Below are 27,075 nucleotides of genomic sequence, written 5' to 3'. Positions count from 1 at the left end.
TACAGGGACAGAGAAATTGTAAGCTTAAATAATAGAGGCGTTTCAGAACAACCCAGAGGAAAGTATAATATTGGCTGTGGTAACACAAATTTCATAGGTCGTAAATTAAATGGTAAATCTAAAGGGTTTGGAAGAGGCACAGTGGTTGGAATATCAGGAAAAGCTGAAAAAAAATTTTAAATCCATATTTTTTTTTTGCTTAAAACCAAATACGGTATTTTATTAACAATTAATATTTGCATCAAATTCCGGATTGATTAGGCTCCGTCTTACGCACGTGGGCTTAGAGAGGGCCCGAAAGATGGTCTGCTCCCATACTTGCGCAAGCCGGGTCAAAACGTCAAATTATGGACTTGGTTGCAAGTGCTCTAAATTTTGTGCTAAGTGGAGAGAGTTCCTGGAGGTTCGTATAATCAAATTTCGTTTCAAGTTGATCTCCAAAAAGGTCCGCGCTATTTCGCTATGATTCTTATTAAAATTCAAAGTCCACGAGGTGTTGATTAAAATTTTTTTTTTTAAATCTGCTCCGAACTGCGACTTTTATTTCAAACTGCGACTTTCATTTTAAAAACATTTACAAGGGAGGTGTACGTGCATAGTGATTAGGTGCATTAGGAGCCCAAACTCGTTTTTCACAATTTTGCCCTTTTTTCCTCTGGATCTGCATTCTGCATTTCATGTTCATCGGTTACGATTTTTAGATTTATAATTATAATTTAAAAACTTGACATATCTTTTCTCAGTCGCATATTGGATTTTCTACAACGTGATCCCACTGTGTCATGGCTTGAATGTAAAGTTATCTACATTCGACCAACGAACCAATTTAATCGAAATAAACGATTCGATCATAGGGCGGGTAGAATGTCGGTTGTCCGACATGAGTAGCGCGTTTAATGTCGGTTCGAAATGACATCCAATTTTGTGCATATGTGTATTTTTAATCTCTATGGTAAGACCATGAATGGAATTGTTTCTTTCAGACACGTACGAATGAATTGGTGCTATCAATCACGTATCAATGAAATGTGGCTACCCAGCACCCACAGCCATTTATTAGCAATAGAATAAAAATAATATGTTTTACTACTTTATCGAACATGGTACATTATCATTTGTAGACATGTACCGATTACTCATTCAGTTGGCTTGGTATAGATAGCGATAAATAAAATGATCTATTCTACGGCGTTAACTAAAATTAGATCATATATTGAAATTTGGCAATGTAACATCGTTATGAAATAAAGTAAATTTTATTTAATTGACAAAATTGCTAGTTTTAATCATGGTTTATATATAAAAAAATATAAATGATATTACTCAACACAAAAAACATGTAAATGTACTTTTTTGAGTAAAGAATAATATGTAATTCAGGTGTCCCTTCTCACCTAAGTAGGTGACTTCTTCCATTCAAGGCCCCAGAGCGAGATGGGACAGAAAACTCCTTTTTAATTTGTATTTTTATTCGGAATTAATTTTTTCATTTCATTTAATTGTTTAAGAAATTGAAACATAATTGAAACATAAAGGTTAACAGTATTTAAATTACAATTTACAATGCGTTATCTCACTGCATATGGCGGGGGTAGTGGTAAGGGAATTTCAAGATTTTTAAAAATCGTGTTACAAAATTTTCATTAAAATGGACTACGGGTACTACCTGATGCTAGCAGAACTCTAGAGTGGAGAGAGAGGTGGGGTCAGACAAAACGTACTTTTTTTTCTGAGTTATCTCAACTCTTCCAATACCCTCCAGCTACTGTCGACCACTCGCCCAAACCAGAGGAGGACGAGCCATTTTTTAGAGAAATCTACCCAGTCCAGCATCCACTGAAAAATGACTCAAAGATTATAAATAGCTTCAAGGAGCTTCCAAGTGACCTCATAACATCTGCGGAGGAATGCCCACCTATCACTACCGAATAGCTGAAAAAAGTATTAAGCGGCATGAAAGAACTATTTCGCTACGGTACCATATAGTATCAAGAACTTCTGGTGGATGAAGTTTCCTTCAACCCTTAACATCCAACCCGTATTTTCACTTCAGATCTAAAGTCGAAAGAGCCGATTCCCAGATGGTTGATTGAAGGGCGCACAGTTTGACTCTAAGAATTACAGACCGATAACTGGTCTAAACATGCTGTGTACAATCTCCACAGCTATCCTAATTGTTAGTATTATTCGGACATTCTGACTTGTGTGACGTGAGGTGTACGAACAACGCGGCTCGAAGAAAGGCATGGAAGGATATCGACAGAACCTGCTCATCGATAAATGTTTTTGCAAAGACGCAGCATCCTATTAACGCTGTCTATCGATGGCCTGGATTACGTGCCGGAAAGCTTTCGATTTAGCATCCCATAGACTTATAATTTGTATGCTCGAAAGCTCAAAGGTACGTCCATCTCGTCTTTTGCCTCATAATATTGCCTCTATTTTTTGCACTTCGCCATTCCGAAAAGTACTTCTGTGACAAACCTGGACACCGAAAGTATAAAGTCACTCATGTATTTTAAATACATATAAAGATCTATATTGGTATTAAAGAACAATTCAGATTTGCTCTGGGAATTTTCTAGGAGTAGACGCGGGAAATTAAAATGGAGTTTGGGTTAACAAATGCGCCGAAATTCCTTTGAAACAAAGATAACGTAATCGTATCTTCGAAGACCATGAGCTCGTCGACAGAAGTGCTATACGACATCTTGACGTTGGGGTTTCACAGAGGCGCACTCAGGAGGTTAAATCTATAAAGAATGTTCTCTAATGCAGATACAAACGTCTTATGCGACCGATTTGGTCCTCCGAAATGTCGTTTGAGAACAAAGAATCTGCAATGATCATGCTTGCAGTCCCGGCAGTACTCTATTAATTTGGAGTGGTTTCGTGGACTAAGGACGAAGCATGCACCTTACCTAGTTTTTTCTGCGACTTTATATCTTACACTGTCAAAGTGATGGCGGAATACTAGATCTCAAATGTTTTCACAACCGGGCGATTCTGGATAAAGCACATATAATCGCAAATGGACGAGACCCTCTTCCTCAAATGGCCAGGGACACGAAGGAATCGAGAAAGGAGCGTTTTTGTACAAAGCAGCGGGAGATTCTTTTGAAACACTTGGCCTTGACAATGAGATGTTCCGCATACACTTAAACTTCATACTCTTGAGAATTTTTTTTTGTCAACTCGAGGCCAGGCATAGGTCTTCTTGACTCCGAGAAAGGAATCATTTTTTACGTCAAATTTTCGGCACCTGACGACAAGAACTTCATAACCGATAATATTGGAACGAAAGATAGGTGTGAAGATCTTATAAGGGAGTTGCAAAGGGGTATACTCGGAATTTTCTATTAAGCTAGTCGTCCTGATCATCGCTTGTCTTGAATGTGCCATACTTGTCTTGAACGGTGACTTTGGGGTATCGGGTGACCTCAGAATGTGTACTGCCTTATTCTTGCTTGCGGAGCTCTACAAGGATGGACAAACCCATTTCCCTAGCTGCTCGTTGTACAATAATGAAACCACCAAACCACTTTAAAATAGGTGTAAATGTTCAAAACGGTCGAACGTGTAGAAATACTAACAATGAATCGACAAACAGTGCTGATTAATCAAGAGTTTGGGGATTTGAAAATAATTTACATGGAAACGGACGACAAACTGGCGAAACGCTCACATTGAGTAGACAAATCGTATCAAGGATGATTTGCTGGGGTACTAGTAGGTCGGTATTATCCCTGTTCACGGAGGCTTCATGGCGCATATGTAAACTCTTTTTTGTCAGAAAGCCCCATAGCTACAGCACGTTTCTCAAACATTCTTTGCGTAATGAAGCTGCGTACCTCTCGAAAACTGTATATGAACCCCCTGAGAGGTTATAGCGATTTCCGGAGAAGGAGGAACATTAACATCCAGGTTCCTCATAAGCCCTAAGGGCTGGCTAAAATTGATGCTTGCATTAAATGAACAAGAAGATTGAATGGAAGATTGAATGTCAGAATTATTTCAGATTTTTTTTATTTTTCAATCTTCTTATATACTATAAAAAGTACATTTTCTCTTAAGACCACATGTTATTTTTAATAATTGATTTCTCGACTATGAAGCTCTAAAACGTTTCAAAATTTAGAAAAATCTTCAGTGCATTTTAATACAACTGTCATCCAAATATCAAATGATTCTCGTTTGTAATTCTATTACCGAGGACACGCCCATCAAGGCAACGTGCAGACGTCGCATAAGAGTCTAATTTTTTCGATATTTAGAAGTCAATACAAAGGATTGGTAAATTTTGTGATTGGTTTGATTTAGAATAAATCCTTAACGCAAATTTAATTATAATTTTGTTAAGGTACTGACCATGTGTACTTCATATTAGGTTTTTTTAGTGTCAGGTCTGGTTGTCGGGTTAACCCGATAAACCCTACCCGATATGACATATAACCCCATCCGCTCCATGCTAATTGCAGACATCATTAGCTAGTTTCAATTTAGATTTAATTCGATATTAATTTCGCTAAGAACATGTGTGAAGAGGATAAAAACTACGCAAAACACCTTTTCAAATAAGCAAATCTTATAAAACGATGTATTTAAGCCAATTAATTTAATTTTTCAGAGACAGCGTAGCGTTAGTTTAAGTAGCCTTGATGGCGAGGTGGATTTAGAGCTTGACGGAAAACATCGTAAAGTTTCCACCAACGTTAGTAAATGGACTTGTAGGTCACAAGCCAGCACACACTCACTTAATGAAGCTGATTTTGTTCAGGTAACGACTTCGACATTTTATTTTTGTCATTTATGTTTAACGTTATCTTATCTTCTAATAAATTATTACGTTATTCAAAAATAAACTCCTTATTAAATGAAATGTATCTTTTGTAGAGTGCGTTTAAGAAAGGAACATTAAAAAGGGGTAATCAGGGATTAGGCGAGGCAGCGACGTTACTACCGGGAGTTGTCGGCACGCGAGTTACTCTGCAGAAGTCTGTTTCAACACCCTCAATAGTCACACCACCAGGACCCACCCATCTTGCCGATTCCGGAACATTAACGACTCCTTTATCAACCACGTAAGTTGACAAAATAATTATTTCTGGTGCCAATCTATTACACCATACATGCTTGGTGTTATTATTATGTGCGAAAGGTTTTGTTTTAAATATTTTCATTCAGAAAAAAAAGATTTACCACGTTGAAACGTATGTCTTAATGGTGTATCTACGATTAAATAGCAATAAAACATGTATGTACTCGCATGATTGCAAGAGGTTCTCAACCAAACGTGCTATAGTAGGTATCTATTCAAAGATATGGTCTACTGCATGTTCCGAAGCATGTTATTGTGAATATGCACTTTTAAGGCACACATTTTACGATGTGCGACTTCAATTGTTTTATTCCTCGTAGTAAACAGTCGTAAAAAATTGGAAATGTTTAATCTTGAAAAATAATCTTTCTGAGACTAACTTTGGGTATAAAGTAAATTCAGGAAAATAAACGGCTTATCTGTCGGGCTTATTCCTTTGTTTCTCTAGGGACAATACTTTGTTCCCTTGAAATCCTCTACCCACCTCTTTTTGTTCAGTCTGTCCCTCTCACTTTATTTTTGTCCTTAATCTAAAACTTCCTATCATTTTTTAGAGACTGCTTATATGCCTACGAATTTCCACTTTCTTCAATTTCGTTTCTTTATTCTCTTTCAGTATTTTCTCCTTTCCTTTCTAATTCGACAGATTTTTTAAACCACCTTAAACTGTTGCTCTTCGTTTCGAAGCTTTCTTTTCAAATGGAACCAATTTCTGGTTTTCATCATTCTTCGTTCTCGAACTTTTGGACCCTGCCTTTCAACACTTACATAAGTGTTTTTTATATTGACAGTAAACCGTAATGTTCTAACTGCAATTGAAATCCATTTATAAAGTCTCTAGCCCTTTTTTCATAAATTGAATTCAAAGTATTCACGATTCAGACCGAATGGTAATTTATAGAAGAAACCTGCGCAAAAAAATCTTCACTGTGAAAAAAAATCTAAAAATATTATATTGTTAAGTGGCCTTTAGTTACTTTTCATGTGTCAAAATTGAAGCTTTTTGTTGCGCGCCGAACTTTGACCAGGGTTTTCTCGCACATAGTTATCTTGTTTAATGCGCTCTTTTTGCGATTCAATAGAGCTAATTAATAGCTCAAAAGTACTTTTTTGTTTTTCTCATAAATTAAACAATTAAACAGTTACGTAAAAAAAGAAGTGAAAAGAAGTGAAAAAGTACTATATTTGAACAAACTTGTTATTATGTTAGACGCATTTAGAAAGAATAGTCCTATAATATACATATTTCATAAGGTATTTTCCAAAAAGTTATGATAACTTCTTTATTTATAATGTGTCCTCTAAAGGTTTTCATGACTTCCATTTCTTACACATCCTCCGTTTACATATTTTATTCAATCTTATCCATACTATTTACAGTTATTTACAATTATTTACAGAGGTTATTATATTTATATCCGTATTTCTAGTTTTTAGTATAGTACAATCTGAGACGTGTTAGCTAGATAGGGAGTGAGCGATCGAAAGCCAGAGAGAACGAGAACGCAACCGCATCCTAAACTACTTATCCTATTACATAAACACTGCTTACAATTCTTTACGCTTCTATTCTAAACCAATGCCGTTTCCGTTTCCTTTCTCTTTCACTTCTCTTATATCTCTATTTTTCAAGTTTTGCACGTGCATTATTTCGCATTCGCTCCTTTAGCCCCCTCCAACTCTTTCATCCACTCTTCCCCCAATCCATCTTCATATAGCATTTTTCCCACATTCTCTTGCCAGCTTCCTTTATCTTCCATTCCTCTCCTACATCCTTGCATACGTGCAATTTTTTTATTTTACAACTCAGCATATTGCTTCTTTTTTCTCCTATATTTTTCTCCACTACTTGTGCCTTTTCTCCATTTCCTTAATTTCCCTTTTGCTTCTTTCTACTTCTGTTTATATTCCTCATCCCATCCACTTCTATCCCATCCTTCATTAACTTCTTTTTTTCTTTTGCAATCTTAATATTTCCATCTCCTCGTTTACATTTTTTCCCCCATTTCGATGTTCCTGAACTTTTCCTTAACCTGTTCTTTATCTTCCGTTGATCATTCCCCACTCCCTGCTCTTTTTGCATTTACTGTATTTTTAGACTTATTGTCACTACTCTTTTTTCCTTTTAATGTCACCATTATGGGAAAGTGATCCGAATCTAGAAAATTTCCTACCTCTAGTTTCTTTAACTTCTCTCGTACCTCGTCGTCCACTGCCACATAATCAATTACCGTTCTCCTTTTTCCTCGTAAACGTGTATATTCCTCTTCCTCATCCCCCTCTATATTTCAATTTAAGATAATCCAGCCTATCTCCTCTAGACTCTCTAGCAATTTCTTTCCCTCCATATTCAGTATCTTATCTTTGGATTTTCTTCCTGGCCCTTCATCCATTCCCTTCTTTCTCTATCTTCTGTTCTCGTATTAAAATCTCCTCCTTTTATAAGCCTAATCTCTTGATTATTTTCTTCCATAAATTCTCTTAACCCCTCTGATTTCTCTTGCATATAACCGTTTACATACCCCCACTATCTTCCACCCCTGTCCTCTTCTCTACTTTTCTTAAACCCTTTTTATCTAGCCATGTCTCCATCATTACTACCACATCCCATTGTGTCAAATCTTTCATAAACTCCATATTCTTTCTTTTCCAGCCTGCTATATTCCAGTAGCATATCCTCCAATCTTCACTACTTTCATTTCTCGTCTCTTTTCCTTTCATACTATTTTTTAGTTCTATATCTTCCGTTTCTTTCTGTCCTAGTTTTCCCACACCTCATTTCTTACTATCTCTTCCCTTTTTTCATCCCAATCCCACCATACTTTGTCTATCTGTATCCTCTCATACTTAACTTATGTTCTCTTTCCCTATTTTCTTTCTTTTGCTGCTATAACAACCTCTTCTTTGTCATCACTTCACTCTTATGTTCCCATTTCTTTAGTTTCATCAGTACCATTCTCTCCCCTCTTCGCTCTTCCCCTCCTATAGTTCACACTACCTTTATCTCTACCCTAAGATCAATCGTTTTTAGTACTTCTTCCACTCCTTCCTTCAGCTCTTTCCCCTCTAATCTGAGATCCTTTATCATGATGTTTATTTTTCTTTCCTCTCTCTTTCTCTCTATCTTTTCTATTCTTTGTTCTATTTTTCTCAGCCTTTCCTTGTCTCTATTCCCATTCTCTCCACCTCCAAGCTTTCGACTTAAGCTTTCTATTATTTTTATTCTAACTTCCAGTTCATCTACCTTTTTCTTACGCTTTTTCTGCTTTTCTAATCTTTGCTCGAGCGTCTGCATCCTTTTTTCTAGTTTTCCCTGAATTCTTCCCATTTCCTAATTTCTCTCTTAAGCTCGGCCATTTCATGCCTAATTTTTTTCTTTATTTCTTCTGCCCGTTCTCCTGCTCTTCTTCATATATCCCCATTACTTCTAACATCACTTTTTGCACGTCACTCCATTGTAAATTTTCATCTTTTATTTGCCCTCTACATTTAACTTTTTCGTCTTACCCCTCTTCTTTCTCCTCCGCTCCAATGTGTTCCTTTCCCTGTGGCTTTATGTACATTGTAGGATTGTTAAGGGTGAATCCTGTCGCTACTTTGTCCACACTACTTCCTCCCTCCGCCCTATCCTTTTTTCTATTAACGAACTTTTCATGGATCCAAAACTATCGGCCCTTAATCTCTCCCTTTCTACTGTTTTTCTGTATTTCCCCCTTTTTCCTCACGCTTCGGTTCACCGAACACTTCCTTCTCTGAGTTCCCACTATCCATCAAACTGATGTAACTTGCGTAACCTGTTCCGCAACTCTACTACCCCAACCTGCTGCCTGATCTTCTTCCGTGCTTCTTTCCATCAAACCTGACCTGGCGCTGTTACTTATCTGCCTGGTTTCACTACCCTGTTTCACACGCCAAACAAACTAACCTTTCAGGCAACCCAAAACTGACTCAAACTCTCCAAATATCCCCTACTTTTTCACTTCTATTATTTTCATTACTCAATTTCTTACTGAAAAACACTTCCTTCATACTCTGTCCATTAACTCACCTCAAACATCATTAAAAATACATTGCGTTGCAATGTAAAAACATGCAAATTTAGTTCTTTTGATAAATAAATTTTCAACGAAAAAACTCAAGCTGAAAATATTTTCATTTGTGGCAGAATTAAATGCAAACTAAACTGGGAATTAAAGCATTTCAAGTAGAACTGTTTTTAATTTTAAACTTTGAAATTGAAGCTGAATAAATTTTTAATCCAAACGTTTAATAAATTACACGTCTCAAGTGGAAGCTTTTAACAACGTTTGATACATTATAATTGTTAAAGTTGATGTAATTACATTACTCATCAAAGGGAGAGTCACTTGATCCGCTTCCTAAGAAGAAATATGCTTGACATATGGCACGTCTCGTATTGACAACTTTCCACTAAGCACTGTCCCGCGCATCATTATATAATGGTGGTCTGTTTTTCTTATGTAAGCAACAAATTGGAATTGCAGTTTTTACGGTTACTACTCGCGCATGTCAAGTTTTACCTGGGTTTGTTTAAATCATTCTTCCTAAATCCTATTTTAATAGCCAAAACATGCCAAAAGTTTTCTGATATGCGGCGAAGCTCTTGCCCCTTAAACTACGATTTTTACTTAAATCCAGGAGAGATTGAAGGAATTAAGACTTACTTCAATCTCACATTGAAGAATTTATAATCTCCCATAATCCACCGAAGTGGGAAGCAGTTACTGGTATGAAATGCCAAGTAATTGTCAAGCGTCCCGGCGAATTATATCTAGCCCAAGACTGAAGTTGCATCTAACGAACAATAAATAAATAGGTCCCAAAAACTTTGAAATCTTGATGTACAGATTCCATCAACTTTTCGTTGAAGAATCCTAGTGCCATCTGCTTTTTATCACGAAAATGCTCAACATGGAAAAAGACTACATGAACTTGAAGAATGATACTGATTTTCAAAATTATGTAACATTTTTAAAAGCTGCAATGCTAGTTTTAATGTTTGGGTTGAAATTATTTCCAATGCATGCTGCCATACCTTTTTGAAGTCTTCGAAAACTTGTAAATAATCGCGCAACCTAACATTACGTTGCTGTTATAATTTACGCAAAATATACATTTTTTCCAAAAGCTTTTTACAGGAATTAACCTTAAATTCTGGACTACCATACATTACTTCGCATTGAATATGACACAATTTTGCCCATTCCAAAGATTCTTTTTTGAATTTATCCAACATTTGAGCGAATAATGTGTTCACAACGCCTAATATTAGGTGTATTTCTGGTGGAGAAATAATATCAAGGGACGTTTTTTCGCTGTTAGTTGTGAAAAGCGCCAGTTAATTCCAGTTGATGTAGTTCTGCAATGTATTGCCAATCGTTCTGTAAGTCCCACATTATTCGAGTTGATGTTTTTCTGCATAGCACCATATACATAAATGAAGGCTGCTGTGAGGCCTAATACCCATTAGGATGTTTGCGAGCTTCAAATCAGTGGCGATGGTTCCTTCAAATTCATTCATATTCATTTCAAACCATAGATATCGACAATAAAATGCTCCTTCAGTAATTTTGGAAACTCCATTAGCTTTAACATGCACGAAGTCAAAATCCTTATTGCTAAAGTATTCGTCAATAGAGTGGGTTTTGGCTGCAAGTTTTATCTTTAACTCAGGTTCAACAACTTTTCTATTTTTCTTAGCCACGCGTAGAGCTGAAGCAATTCTCAAAGTGACATTATTGCTCAGGTTGTAGTTCGTTCGTATTTTTGAAAAATGCTCTACTGAAATCAGTGGCCGATTGAAAAATTTCTCTGAATTTGGTATTCCGAAGCTGATTTGAAGCGGCTTTCTACCACTTGGTTGAGTTAATTGTAAGTTCGATGTTTTCAAATCATTTTCTTTGGTCACCTTTTTCTTTAATATTGACTGAACATGCGGCCGGTAAGTAAGCCGGTAAGTAGCAAAGCTTATTCCGCTAGTATAAAAGAGCGACAAACGCCTTAAAATATAATTAAAGATTTAAAAGAAGAAGGGATTGCCACAAAAACAAATTCTTCTTACGCGAGTCCAGTTTCATTGGTTAAAAGAGCGAATGGTGAGCCACGAATGGTCGTAGACACGTGTAAATCAAATACCCAGACGGAACGAATTCACTTTCCGTTACCGAATTTAGATGATCACTTAGCATTGCTGCACGGTACGGAATTATTTATTACACTAGATCTTGCGAATGGTTATGTACAGGTCCCGATTGCGGAGGAGGATCGTCATAAAACTGCTTTCGTTACTCCAGACGGTTCGGGGGAATTTACGCGCATGATATTCGGTCTTATGAATGCCCCATTTTATTTTTCAAAATTAATGTCAAAATTTCTTGAACCACTTAGAGAACATTGTGTTCTTTTTTATTTAGATGACATCTTGATAGGTGGAATAGATTGGCCAGATCTGAGAGAAAAACTTATATTAGTCCTTAAAGCATTGAAAGATGCGAATCTAACGATTAATCTGTTTAAATGTGCTTTTCTTCAACAGCGTGTAAAATATTTAGGATTTATGTTTTCAAAGGGTGAAATCGAGCCGACTGATTCAATGATAACAGGAATTATTGATTTTCCGATCCCGTCTGATGCACACGAGCTTCGAAGATTTCTAGGTCTTGCGGGATTTTTAAGACGATTTGTTCACAAGTTTGCAGAAATTGCCGACCCATTGTATACTTCGTTGCGAGATAAAGAACCTTTTCTGTGGAATGAAGAGAGAGATCAAGCTTTTAATATGTTAAAACAGATTTTGTCAAGTAAACCGGTTTTACAGATTTTCAATCCAAAAGCTCTCACCGAACTTCACACAGATGCCAGTGCGAAAGGCTTAGCGGCTATGCTTTTTCAGAAATCTTCAGACAAAAAATATCACCCGGTCTATGCTATAAGCCGTCGTACGAGCGAACCCGAGAGGAGTTACCATTCAAGCAAATTAGAGCTGCTTGCAATCGTTTGGGCGGTGTCACGTTTACGTTCATTCTTGATAAATATTCCGTTCAAGATCATAACTGATTGTCAGGCGTTACTCTATCTAAGCACACAAAAGATAAAAAATCCGCAGATTATTAGATGGTCTAATCTACTAAGCGAATTTGAATTTGAAATTGTTCACCGAGCAGGGGAAAAAATGACTCATGTCGACGCGATGAGTCGAGATCCTGTCGAATCTGATGAGTGTCAAAGCGAAATGGAGGAACGAATGCGTGGTGTATTTTCGATAGTTAACCCCGAAGACGAAATTTCAATGTACCAATACGTAGACGAAAAATTAAAGCCTAAGCGTGAAGTAAAGGATTATTAATGCCGAAACGAAATTCTCTATAAACGCGAAAATAATAAATTATTATATGTTATTCCCGACAAATTGCGAAAAAGCATGGTTATTCGATACTACGATTCACAATGTCATACTGGATTGGAACGTACGCTAAGTAAACCACGTGAATTTTATTACTTTCCTTATATGCGTCGATATGTAAAACAACACATTTGGGGATGTTTACAGTGCATGTTAACGAAGGCCAAAACAGGTCTACAAGCTGGCCAATTAAATCCCATCCCTCCGGCTAGTCGTCCTTTTGCTGTGGTTCATTTAGATCATGAGGGTCCTTTGGTGATTACCCCGCGAAAGAACAAGTATGCTCTTGTCGCGACAGACAACCTAACAAGATTCGTTTACGTACGACCAGTCAAAGATACGAAGGCTACGAGTGTAATCCGGATGTTAGAAGACTTTATTTTAGAGTACGGAGCGCCAATGAGATTTGTTACGGACCGTGGTACATGTTTCACCTCAGACATCTTCAGAGAATTCTGTAAAAAACATGGGATCCATCATACTCTTCACTCACCACGCCACCCACAGGCTAATGGGCTAGTGGAACGAACGAATAATACGCTGATCCCCGCTATTCAAGCAAGTTTACGTCATGCGGATGGAAATAATTGGGACTTACGCTTAAAGAAAGTACAACGGAACTTGAATGAATCACTCAACCAGACGACAGGGAAAAGTCCCTTTGAACTACTTTTCGGTTACGTCAACAGGCACGATGAAGGTGAGCTACGAAAACTGACTATCGAGGACGAGACAAGATACACTCGACCGGAAGTCCTTCAAGATAAAGCTCGCGAAAATTTCCTCAAAGAGCAAACTCGTTACAAAGCCAGGTATGACAAGAGCCACACTCCAAATGTGATCTTCGCCGTTGGAGATATCGTCGTAATGAAGGATGCTGTAACTCCAACAGGGCAATCTACAAAGTTGCAAAAGCGATGCCGAGGTCCACTCCTTATCACCAAAGTGTTACCTGGGGACACTTATAGAGTCGTAGTGATAAAACTAGATAATCGTGGGTGTCGATATGCCGCAACCGCTCATGCAAGTCAATTAAAACTTTCGATCCCACCACCTGGCGAAGAAAACGAGGATAACGCAGAAATTGATTCAGAGGAAGAAGAAGAAAATGTGGTTGAAGTCAAGAAAATACAAGATAAAGAAAAGAAATCCGATATCCCTACAACTTCATTGCGCCGAAGTTTAAGCTTTTGTCTAGCTCGAGGACGAGTAAAACTATTCTAGGATGGCCGAGTGTTAAGGATTTAAATTTATCTCTTATTAAACAAAATAAAAACACTAAGTGGGTAACAAGGATTATTTGTATAAGCTCTACGCATGTGTGAACGGCGTCAAAGAGCGTGTAAAAGGGACGAAGGACGAGCGGAGTCAGTCGATCGATAGAATCTGAGGCGAACGAACGTTTTGAGCGAAGACGAGCGATGAGAGCGTTACTCGTGCCATCTACTTGCGTTCCGGTCAATTACGGATTCTTTAAACTCGTACTATTGTTTCTTATTGAAATCCTTTCGGGAAATGTTAACTGATTTTTCAAATAAACTATACTTTCATATTATTATAAAGTGATCTGTCATTATAAATAATAAAGAGTTCATCCAATCCCATAGACCTTAATTATCTCCAAAATTTTACTTTAACACTACATTTTTTCAAGATTTCAAAATTCTGTGTACAGCTATTCATAGTACTCAGAAATTCAAACAATTTATCCCTATGACTTTTTTCTAGAAAAAGAAAATTGTCAGAGTTAGAGCATTTTCAAAATAAAAAATAAAAAAATGAACATTTTAAGCCAAACAACGACTGATGTAAAAAAAAAGTCAAGAAAGAAAATCTTTGATTTTTGAAAGCCCTACAAGATCATTATAACAACTTTTTTAAATTGGTCGAAAAGTTGAAAATTCAAAATTTGATTCCACCAAAAATGTATGAAACCACATTTTTTCTAGATTTAAAAATTCTATGTACGGCTGTTCATAGTACTCAGAAACTCAAACAATTTATCCACATGACTTTTTTCTAGAAAATGAAAATTATCAGAGTTGGAGCATTTTCCAAATCCAAAATAAAAACTAAAATGAACATTTTAAGCCAAATCACGCATGATATGAAAGAAAGTTTAGAGAAAAAAAACGTTGCTTCTTGAAAGCCCTACAAGATCTTTATAACAACTTTTTTAAATTGGTCGAAAAGTTGAAAATTCAAAATTTGATCCTACCAAAAATGTTTGAAATCACATTTTTTCTAGATATAAAAATTCTATGTACAGCTATTCATAGTACTTAGAAATTCAAACAATTTATCCCTATGACTTTTTTCTAGAAAAAGAAATTTATCAGAGTTAGAGCATTTTCCGAATCCAAAAAAACAAAATAAAATTAACATTTTAAGCCAAACAACGCATGATGTACAAAAAGTCAAGAAAAGGAAAACGTTGATTTTTGAAAGCCCTACTAGATCATTATAACAACTTTTTTAGATTGGTCGAAAAGTTGAAAATTCAAAATTTGATCATACCTAAAATGTTTGAAACCACATTTTTTCAAGATTTCAAAATTCTATGTACGGTTATTCATAGTACTCCGAAACTCAAACTATTTATCCCTATGACTTGTTCCTACAAAAAGAAAATTATCAGAGTTAGAGCATTTTCCAATTCCAAAAAAAAAAAAAAACTAAAATGAACATTTTAAGCCAAATAACGCATGATGTAAAAAAAGTCAAGAGAAGATAAACGTTGATTTTTAAAAGCCCGCAAGATCATTATAACAATTTTTTTAAATTGCTCGATAAGTTGAAAATTCTAAATTTGATCCTACCAAAAATGTTCGAAACCACATTTTTTCAAGATTTCAAAATTCTATGGACGGCTATTCATAGTACTCAGAAACTCAAACAATTTATCCTCATGACTTTTTTCTCGAAAAAGAGAATTATCAGAGTTAGAGCATTTTCAAAATAAAAGAAAAACTAAACTGAACATTTTAAGCCAAATAACGCATGATGTGAAAAACGTCAAGAAAAGAAAAAAGTTGATTTTTAAAAGCCCCACAAGATCATTATAACAACTTTGTGAAATTGTTCGAAAAGTTGAAAATTCAAAATTTGATCGTACCGAAAAGGTTTGAAACCACATTTTTTCTAAATTTCAAAATTCTATGGACAGCTATTCATAGTACTCAGAAACTCAAACAAGTTATCCTTATTATTTTTTTTTTCTATAAAAAGAGAATTATGAGAGTTATAGCATATTCAAAATCCAAAAAAAAACTAAAATGAACATTTTAAGCGAAATAACGCATGATATGAAAAAAAGTCTAGAGAAGAGACACGTTGATTTTTAAAAGCCCTACAAGATCATTATTAAAACTTTTTTAAATTGGTCGAAAAGTTGAAAATTAAAAATCTGATCCCACCAAAAGTGTTTGAAACCACATTTTTTCTAGCTTTTAAAAATCTATGCATGGTCGTTCATAGTACACAGAAACTCAAACAATTTATCCCCATGACTTTTTTCTAGAAAAAGAAAATTATCAGAGTTGGTGTATTTTCAAGATAAAAAAAAACTGAAATGAATATTTTAAGCCAAATAACGCATGATGTAAAAAAAGTCAAGAAAAGAAAAACGTTGATTTTTAAAAGCCCTACAAGACAACTTTTTGAAATTGGTCGAAAAGTTGAAATTTCAAAATTCGATGCTAACAAAAAGGTTTGAAACCACATTTTTGCTAGATCTCAAAATTCTATGTACGGCTATTCATAGTACGCTGAAACTCAAACAATTTATCCCGATGATTTTTTTCTAGAAAAAGAAAATTATCAGAGTTGGAGCGTTTTAAAAATAAAAAAATAACTAAAATGAACTTTTTAAGCCAAATAACGCATGGTATGAAAAAAAGTCAGGAGAAGAAAAATTTTGATTTTTGAAACCTCTACAAGGTCATTATAACCATTTTTTTAAATTGGTCGAAAAGTTGAAAATTCAAAATTTGATCCTACCTAAAATGTTTGAAACCACATTTTGTCAAGATTTCAAAATTCTATGTTCGGCTATTCATAGTACTAAGAAACTTAAACCATTTATCCCTATGACTTTTTACTAGAAAAAGAAAATTATCAGAGTTAGAGCATTTTCAAAAAAAAAAAAAAACTAAAATGAACATTTTAAGCCAAACAACACATGATGTAAAAAAAAGTCAAGAATAGAAAATCGTTTTTTTTTTTTTTTGAAAGCCCTAGAAGATCATTATAACAATTTTTTTAAATTGGTCGAAAAGTTGAAAGTTGAAAGTTCGATCCTACCAAAAATGTTTGAAATCACATTTTTGCAAGATTTAAAAATGATAAATTATAAATACTCAGAAACTCAAACAATTTATCCCAATGGTTTTTTTTTCTATAAAAAGAAAATGATCAGATATGGAAAGACCTACAAAATTGTAATGTAGTTTTTATTTTTAGTCGTAAAAAACAACATTCTAAATAAAAATATTAAATTTTTTGGAAAAAACGACATAAGTATGTACTAAACTTAACGGACGAAATTTGTTCGCCTGAAAAGATCTATAAATTTATTACACAGCCACAAAAAAAATTCTGACATGGAGGTCTGACTATATTTACTATACCTCAAGAAGTATAAATTTCTATATTTTCACGTTTATTTGACTAAATAATGGACCGTCGCCATTGGCCTTACCCGATGCACACCTCGAGGAGGTTGCATGATCGAATTTTATACATCATGTAGCTCTTAAAAGGGCTGATTGGTAAAACTGTTGAGAAAAGGCATATTACTTTAATTGTCTTTTTTTTAGCTGTATCGAGTTCTTTTTTCTTCAAACGATTTATGTAGCGGATTTCTTTGTCGTTCCCTGTTTTGTCCCAGTATTTCTCTTTTTAGCATCCAGCGAAAGTCTGCAAGCATATTAACATCCCTGCGTCCCTGATAACGAGTTTCAGCGACTTTAATATGTTGGTGAAAACGTTTACCTTGTTCTTCACTAAAGTGTCCCAGGTTTTCCCGAAATTTATCAAGATGAGAGTGCAGTAAATGCAGCTTCAAGTTCATCAAGCATCCCAGTTTTTTATAGTCCGTGATCATCTTGTCAACTAGTTCTTTGCATTGTGGACTTTTTCTGTTTCCTAGGAAGTGTTCCGGCAACTGCTCGAAAACTAAGCCAGGCTCCTTTCTCTCTATCATTCATCGTCCTGATAAACTCATCATCCCTGAACAAATTATATTGGGAGCCCATGAATAGTCACCAATAGGCAAGCCGAAAATGTCCTTGTACGTAACTTTGACGTCATCATCTATTTTCTTCCGCATTAAATTAACTTCGTACTTACTGCAAATGTAACAAAACACATCACGATTGCTATCACACTCCTGAGATGGATTGTTACTTCTTCTTGTCCCATTGTACTGTACATTCGCCAAGTCTCCAACCAATTTAGAGCTGCGGTTGCATGATGACGACGACTGCGAGCCCGCTTTCTCACCTTGATCAGCCGCCGATACTGGGGATTCGAAACCATGCATCGTAAAACGTTTCCTACGTGTGTCTACCATGACGGCCTCAAAGCCGTGATCCAGGGACTTAACCGGTTCAAGGATTTTCTCCGTTGCCCGCCGTCACCACGGGGAGGTGCCCTGGCTGCAGACACACACAAGATATAGGGTAATTACAGGTGAATTGGAAATCGTAATTAGAACACTTTAAATTCATAACCAGCGACCCCGAAAACCCTGGAGTAACGAGTTTCCAGCGAATCTGATGAATTTTTCCAAAAAGTGGCCGCCTTCAGATCTTCAGGTCAGAACTTTTTTTTTGTGGCTGTGTTATTAATCATTTTTCGATAGGACGAGTCGATTTTTTTTCAATCGTAAAAAATAAGGTTAAAAATGAAAAAAATTAAATTTTTGGAAAAAGGACAAATAAGACGAAAGAGGTCCAAGGATCCTATATAGGACCCTATATTGATTCCTGTATTAGACCATGTGCAGATGCACAATAGTTTTTCTTTAATCGTAAAAAACAAGATTAAAAAAAAATCTGCCCGCTTCGTGGGCACATTCTCATCGCGCGCTGCGCACGAAAATTTGAGCGCGCATAGGGCGCGCGTCCGATGGTTCTCGCGCTTCGCGCGACGTATCTCGTGCATCGCACTCGAGTTTATCCCTGAAATTTTATATCATTCCCATAAATGTATATTATTCTAATTCGTAACTTGCATTGGTATTAAAACAAATGAAGTTTCATTGTCCCGTTTTAAAAAATGCTCATTCCTTTAAAAAAATGTTGTTATTAATGCAACTTTGGTCTTTTTTCCATAAACTGAAATTCCTCATTTTCAATGTTTTCTTTATGATTTAAACTTTACACATACGTTCTATTGAGCAGCCTTACCGTTTTTTAACTTCTAAATTATGTATAGATATGCACATACACATGTATATATATTTTTGAAAATGCATTATTATATTTGAGAATATATGAAATAATGTCAAAATATTGCATTAAAAAGTGTAACTTTTGGATTTTCCATGATTTTTCATTCTGTCAAAATTTAATTTTTGATTTATCAAGGAAATTCATAAAGTTGTCATGATAATCTTCTAGGGCACTTATAAATCAAACGTTTTCTTCTCTTGCCATTTTTTCATATCGTGCGTTAAGTGGCTTAAAAGGTTCATTTTCCTGTGTTTTTTGGAATTTTGTGAATGCTACAACTCTAATCATTTTTAATTTCGTGAAAAAAGTCATTATGTAAATTGTTCGACTTTTTAAATACTATTAACGACCGTACAGAGAATTCTTGAACATTGAAAAATGGTCCTAAAAATATTCAAAAGGCGCTCACTTTTTGAATTTTTATCTAAAATGGCTGACTAACGAACTTGACCTTTAGTTTAGGAGGCTTAAAGAGTGTACCAGAGGCCAATCGAATGATTGGAATGATTTTTTTTTAATCTTGTTTTTTACGATTAAAGAAAAACTATTGTGCATCTGCACATGGTCTAATACAGGAATCAATATAGGGTCCTATATAGGATCCTTGGACCTCTTTCGTCTTATTTGTCCTTTTTCCAAAAATTTAATTTTTTTCATTTTTAACCTTATTTTTTACGATTGAAAAAAAATCGACTCGTCCTATCGAAAAATGATTAATAACACAGAATGATTTTTTCAAAAGTTATCGTACTGATAGACAGGCATAAACACATACAGACAGACCGATAGACAGACAAATTCGTAAAAACCTATTTTTCGGATTCAGGGGGTCTCAAAACGTGGACCTTTTGACAAAAACTATGGGGGTCAAATTTTATACAAATCTAATACCTTCTCTGATAAGAATGTAAAAATGATTTATTTGCCATGAATAATTTTTTGATAGTTCTGTTTTTAGTTTTAATCATAAGAAAATAGCTTTAAAGCATAGGATATTATATTTTTTGAAACCCCACACACGAGACGAGAAAGAAATTAAAAGATAAAAGCTCTGATAAGAATGTGCCCACGCAGCGGGCACATTTTGTTTTACTATTAATGACGTTTTTCATGAGTAAAGCCAAAACTACGCATTCTGTCAAAAAGTGGTTCATAAAAAATTTGTAGACCTTGTTCAAATGCACAATTTTGGTGTATTCATCTTTTACCGTATTTTGCACAGTTTGGCCGAAAAATGTATTTTTTGGATTTTTCATTATTTTGTATGCTATCAGAATATGAATTTTTTATTTTTCAAGGAAATTCAAAATGTTCTTGTGATAATCTTGTAGGGCATTTAAAAAGCAGCATATATCTTCACTTGCCTTTTTTTCATATCGTGCTCTATTTGGCATAAAATGTTCATTTTCGTGTGTTTTTTTGAATTTTGTAAATGCTATAACTCTGGTAATTTTTGATTGTTTGAAAAAAGGCATTAGGATAAATTTTTCGACTTCTTGAATATTATGAAAAACCGAACAAAGAATTTTTTAATTTTGAAAAATGTTGTCTCAAAAATATTCAAAATGTGCCCACTTTTTGAATGTTTAGCCAAAATGGATGGCTAACGAACTTGACCTTTAGTTTAGGACACTAAACGAGTGTAACAAACGGAAATTTAATACATTAATTTTTAAAAGTTATCGTGTCCAACAAATTTCAAGTGCAATTGATTAAAAATGTTTGAGCCTTCTTTTAAGAAAATAAATAAACCTAACAAAAAAGTTTTTAAATTTAAAGCATTGGGAATGAAAGCGTATATTTATATTTTTGAATCAAAATTGTTGGAACTGTTCAATCTATCAAAGTTAAAATTGTGCAATTTTGCAGTTCAATTTCATATAATCTCCATATATTCAAATGAAATATGTAAAAACTTCTATTGCATGTGTAAATTATTAAGAATTTTAGTATTGATTACTACAAATGAAAAAAATTAAAGTTTAAATTTTATCGATTTGTTATTTTAAATGACCATGACAAATTTTCGCTAACCGCGAAAAAGCCGGGAATTTTTTTTCTGAATTAAAATGGTTATTCCGCAGAAGAAAATGGGTCGAAAGTCAAGGAAGAATGTTAGCCTTATTAAATTGTTTATCAACATTAAAGGAAATTGGGTGAAAGGACACTTTAATTAAGCTGAATGATTGCTTACCGGCAATGATTGACTAAAGTCGGATAAAACTAGTAATCCGATATGCTTCTTCTATTCAGATTAAAAAAAAAAAACCTTACTCTGATTAGACGCTTGAATCACTCCTTCACGCGAAGAATTAAGTCGTTAGACCTAAAGGTTTTTGCGCTAGGTGTGATAACAGGGCTATTATAGAGGAGAGTACCCAAATATGAGATGCAAACTCTGTTTGGCGTGATTGTCGGAATTCTATGTACTGAATTTAAAACTAATATAGGTCATTTTAAAGGAAATTTAGTTTGTCATAAGAAACTCAAATAAGAAATTTTATTCAAAATTTTCTTTATGCTGAAAATACAAAAAATGTAAAAAAGTGTTTTTTCCAAACTCGTCAAACTATTCTCATAATATGAGATACCCCAGGAAATAGCTCATAAAATGCAAAATAAAGTATTATTTTTAATGAAACACTTCATTCTATGTTTCCGAAGTATAAATTTACTGCTATTTAGATATATTTAGTTTTCGCAGTAGTCACAAACACTTTTGTAACCAATTGCCCCCGCGCAGCCAGTGTTATAAAAACCACAGGTATCTCATATTATGAGAACCACACTGTGCAGCTATGCACTTACTATTTCTGACCTGTACAATGAAAAACTTCTACACTATCGATATATTCCTACTTAGTTATTCAAACCCCATCCCTCCAGACAAACTTTACTGCTAAATACATATTTAATGAATAATAAATAGGGTTTAAAGAATTCCCTTCCAAGAATTCGACCACCATCGATTTCACAAAAAGTTCGCCTATAATCTTTAGAAGCCCAATGAAAAATGGACTATGCCACGAAATTACTCTTTCTTCCAGGGCTACAAGTTAGTGATAGAACCAACAGATTGGGTCTCTTAGTTTAGCTGATACCCCGCTTTCTCATATTACGAGAATATCTCATATTCGAGTACTCTCCTCTAATTAAAAAGGAGTACATTTTTATTTATTTGCATAGCAACGCCATGATGAGAATTTTCCTCAGGATTCTCAGTAATTTTCCTCGCATTATGCACGCAAAACACATCTCGGTGCTAAAACTAAAGCCGATAGATCTAACAGTCTTCCCCCAAAAAAAAATTTAAATTACATGGGTTAAAAGTGGAATATGTGAGTTTAGAAAGTTTTCAATCGGCAGTTTGTATTTGTTTAACTACTACATATGTAAAGTGCTTAGTTTTTAACAGATTCAGAATCGTCTCGTTAATTGAATTTTTCAGTTTTTCAATCATTCTTAACAAGTCCCATTCATTTTCCGGTCCAACAGTCACTCCGTTTTCAATTTATTTTTTTAAGGGTAAAAAATCAAAATTCAAAAAGGTCGAAAATTGCATTTTTCCGATCAATTGTCTTAATAGTTTTGTGAACATTAAAGTTTTTTCAAAATTCTCTTTTCATGAATGTCAGTACTCCTTTTAGTTTTTTTAAGTTTTGCTATACTTTTTGAATGTTTCGTTTTGCGCGAACATTAATTTGGCGAGCGAATAGTTCAAATTGCATATTTTTTCACAAGCTTAAGAACAATAAGAAAATGAAGCATATTTTTAAAAAAATAGCAATAACAATTTATAAGTACAAGAATCATCTTATTTTAATAATAAAACAAACTAATTTGTGTTTGCTCAAAGTAGGATGAAAGATAAAATATTTCTGCGATAATGATTTTACGATAAAATAGCTAATTTCAAACTTTCGCCTTGCCTTGTTTTAAATTTTTGTTTAGAAATAATAAATGTCTCATTTTTCTCATACACATGAAGTTTTGACTCTTCGTTTGAAGGATTTTCTTTAAAACTCATGCTAAACTGGCCCTCTTGGTAAAATTATACCGATCCTGATAAAGGAATGTTAATTTTGTAAACTTTTCTAGTATCTTTTACAAGTTTTTAAACTAATAATAACGTTCGAAAATTAAATTATAATCTATATAAAAAAAGGAACGCCTGTATACTGGCTAGCTGATTTAATGATGCCAAGAGTTGCTAAACCACGTAGTTACGCATCCATGTGTCCGTGTTTGGCGGCCGTGTACCAGTGTGTGGCAGCGTCAGCAATGGGTCGCCACCAGTTTACAATAGACTTTTTACGTTTCTAATGAGTGATTTAATGTAAAGGCCGTTGCGAGGCAACTCCCGGAACTTCCGTTATATTGGCATTCTTGTGTAATATAATATACAAAGATGTAGAAATATATATGTATGTGTAGCCAGGTTTTCCAAACTCTCTGGGTACACACTGTTAAACCCTCCTGGCCGGGGATAGCTCAGGATATGCGAGAGAAAACCTAACTACAATATTTAAAATGAAATCGGGTGTGCCACACTTACCTGCCTATAGCCCGAACCAAAACTTTAATTCTGGAGTAAACCGAGTTCGTGGGTCGCAATCTTTTAACCCGCGAACAACCCTCGAAGCTCGTTTAATTTATTGAAGGCGCTAGGTAAGTCATCACCTACCCGAGCCTCGAGCAACCTGTTCACTTCGTTCGGTCATCAGATTGGCTAGCGCTTTACGTATGCACGAGAGGAAGGGATTTAAAGAAAATGGGTTTGTGGGAGCGAACAATAAATGATAATAATGAGTGAATAATGAGTGAATAATGAGTGATTAAACACTATCTAAGCCAAAATAATAAGAGGCGATTAACAAATCAAGTGCTATTTATTCGGACATTATGTTTTTTACCGTAGCAAACGGGCTTAACCTAACTTTACCCGGTGTCTAGTTTCCCTGGATATTGACTACATTTATTCAACTGGCTCTGCTAACAATTTAACCTCTTGTTTAATCACCCCCCCCCCCCTGATATTCAGCACTGCAATTTCACCCCTTAACAATCCAGAGACGACAAAGGACTTCCTCGCTGTGAACCCACATTTGGCAAGATGGATGTCTTGGACTCGCACGTTTCCACTGACAGTACGTAGTATTGCTGCCTCTCCACCTTGCCGGTGCTTCGTCGCTTCCAGCGTCGTTACCGCGTGGTACGGGATATCCCCAACGTGCTCTGCAGGGTTGGTTCGGTCTGATACACAGGGGTCTATCTAGTACTGCCACTTGCCGCTGGCAAGTGGCATCGGTTCGGTAGGTCCTTGGACGAATGATGTACCGTTCGAAAGCCTTTCTTGTGACACACGCCTGTAAAGGATGTCGGTGGTAGACCTGGGAGAGAGCCTGCTGCTTGCATGGTGATTTTGTCAGTGGCGGGTAAGCCTAGAGTTAGGCTCATCTCGGGCTCATTTACCGCTTCGTGATATTCCCTGTATTCGTGAACGGAAGCCTAGAGTTTTCCCTCAGAGTGGTCCTAGGAGGGGGCTTTGGTATAAAAGAGAGAAAATAAACCAGCTTGGGTAGTGATAGCTCGATGGGTTTAGCTGGAGAAAACTCGATTGGTGAGGCCCGTAGCTCCAGTAGATCCTCCTGCCCTAAGGGATGAATATCTGCATTTCCCGCAGATGGGCTCTGTAGTGCGGAAGGTAACGGGGGTGTCTCTTCGGACGGAAGATTGACTAGTAGGTCCCGCAATACTTTCTCGAGAGGAATAAGCTTTTTTTTCTCGAAGGTGGATAGATCTGTGGGCGAAGGGTAAGCCTCCATCTGTTGTAAGACCTGATCAAGATTTTGGCGAAAGCTGAGCTCCTCGAGAACTTCTTCCTAAGGGACAGCTTGGTCGGGGGTATGTGTTGGCTCTGCCGATTCACTCGGGACAGGTCCATCTAGAGGCAAAATACATTTCCTGGTAGTGGTCACGGGGTCCATCATGATTACTGGAATGGGAGGCCAGATTCCGGACCTTGTGGGTGGAATTAGAGGGATGGGGAACAACTAGGATTCCAGATCCTCTTAACCGATTACAGAGACGTAGGCGGAAAATCCTCGATGCTCTTGACAGAGGACCGAAAGAGTAATAATATAAAAATAGGATTCCAGATCTTCTCTACAAAGGACCGAGAACTACGAGGACAAAATTTCCAGATCCTCTTGACAGAGGACCGAGAGAGTAATGCATGAAAAAGAAAAAAAATTATCTCAGATCTTCTCTACAGAGGATCGAGAAATGAGAAGAAAAAAAGTAACAAACAAATAATATGGAAGTAAAAAAACAAGTAGTAACAAGATTAGGAAGAAGTAAAAAACAGAAAGCTGATAAATAAAGAGGAAATTCTTAGACCCTCTAAACAGAGGACCGAGACGCAGGAGGAAAATCCCCGATCCTCTTACTAGAGGACCGAGAGAGTAATAAATGAACAAAAAAGGTATCCCGGATCTTCTACAGAGGACCGAGAAATGGAAAGAAAAAGAAAGTAGCAAAAGGCATAGGATAGAAATAAAAACAAGTAAAAAAAGTAGAAAGAAGTAAAAAAACAATAAAAAGCTAATAAATGAAGAGGAAAATCCCAGTTCCTCTAGATAGAGGACGGAGAGAAATGTAAATAGACAGAAATCAAAAGAGAAAACTTCTAGAAGCTTGAAGAGTAGAAAGAGGTAAAGTTTTAACTTCCATTGGGTAGAGCATTTACCGTTATATGATAACTATCGCTGAAACAAACTTTAAGAACAACCAATCGCTAGTTTGGCTATAGCCGGATGCTCCCTTCTCTCAATTTGAAGTTGATTTCCGATCTAAGGTCGCATTGGGCGTGCAAAAATTCAACTGAACTAAACTCATTGGATTGTGAATGGGTATTTAACCGTATTTAAAATAGCAGGATTGTACCGCCTGCATGCTTCAGGTTAGTTGAGAGCTGTTGTTTTGAGAAGTGTGACAAAAAATAATTGCAGAAAAATTTAATTGTGTAACACAACAAATTACCCCAAAATATTGTGTTCTCTTGGCAACTGTCATAAAACCAGCTCTTTTCCTGTACTCACAAATATGATCGAATTTGGACAGGTTATAGATACACATTTTACGCGATTTCTTAAGTAAGATTTGAACCAATTATTGGCATTGTTTTGAGATATTAGTGTTTTTTAATTTTTTTATTAAAAGGTCATGGTTAATCAACTCAAGCGCTTCGGAAATATAAAAAATACAACAATCTTTACTTTAATTTTATCTATTGCAGCCTTTCAATCAGCAATAAATTTAAGGGGAGCAGTGATGGTGCTGTGCTCCCTCCAGAATCCAGACTGGAAAGGATCAAGCTGGTTATACTTTTCCAAATATTCAGTCAGCTGGTTTTCCACTATTTTCTCAAGAGGCTTGGATAATGCACTGAGGATAGAGATAGCACGAAAATGTATTAGAGTTGAAGGATGAGTGATCTTAGGGATAGGGCGAATAAGTGCTTGTTTCCAACTATTGGGGAAAATCACAAGCTTTAGAGAAAAATTGTAAATATGAAGTAGAGCAGGAAGTATCACACAGAGAGAAAGGTTAACTATTTTAATTTAGATAACTCAATGCCGATAGCCCCTAAGGTTATCTTTGCAATTACTGGAAGCAGAGAGTCTGTCTCATCATAAGAGAAGTGTAAGTTAGCATTATTAAAGAAAGGTAATTCACTGGATAAGACAGTAGTATCAATTGGTAGAGGCTTCATCAAGAAACGTTTCATTACAGTATTTTCCGGGTCAAAGGTTTGACTCAGAGAGGGAATAATTCCAAGCCGCTGAAGGACCTTCCAGATGTTTCCATCCTAAGGACACGAAATTCCTTCCATCGTGCCTAGTCATTAGTCCTCCTAGATTGAGAGTACTTTTATTCTCTTTCCTTTCTGAGATTTTTAATCTCTTCCGATCTCCACGGAGAAGTTCTTTTCCTCGCCTGTACCAGGTGTATACATATGAAACCGGTATTTTTTCAAGAAAAAAACACATTTATTTCAAGAGAATGATAACAAATATTTTATTCAAAGTATGCGCCCT

The 27,075-nt window shown here is 35.7% G+C and overlaps 1 protein-coding gene across 3 annotated transcripts in view; it reads left to right on the top strand.

Moving 5' to 3' along the window:
• LOC117177563 (rho guanine nucleotide exchange factor 2) overlaps positions 1 to 27,075 on the top strand; it is a 422,353-nt gene that overhangs the window by 148,632 nt on the left and 246,646 nt on the right. For all 3 annotated transcript variants that reach the window (XM_033368379.1, XM_033368377.1, XM_033368380.1), the window contains exons 4-5: positions 4,628 to 4,777; positions 4,894 to 5,081. In XM_033368379.1, coding sequence (XP_033224270.1) covers positions 4,628 to 4,777; positions 4,894 to 5,081 — 338 coding nt within the window. The remainder of the gene's footprint in view (positions 1 to 4,627; positions 4,778 to 4,893; positions 5,082 to 27,075) is intronic.

This window comes from Belonocnema kinseyi, chromosome 7 (genome assembly GCF_010883055.1).
Source record: "Belonocnema kinseyi isolate 2016_QV_RU_SX_M_011 chromosome 7, B_treatae_v1, whole genome shotgun sequence".
Lineage (NCBI taxonomy): Eukaryota > Metazoa > Arthropoda > Insecta > Hymenoptera > Cynipidae > Belonocnema > Belonocnema kinseyi.
This window is presented reverse-complemented; position numbering and strand designations above follow the sequence as displayed.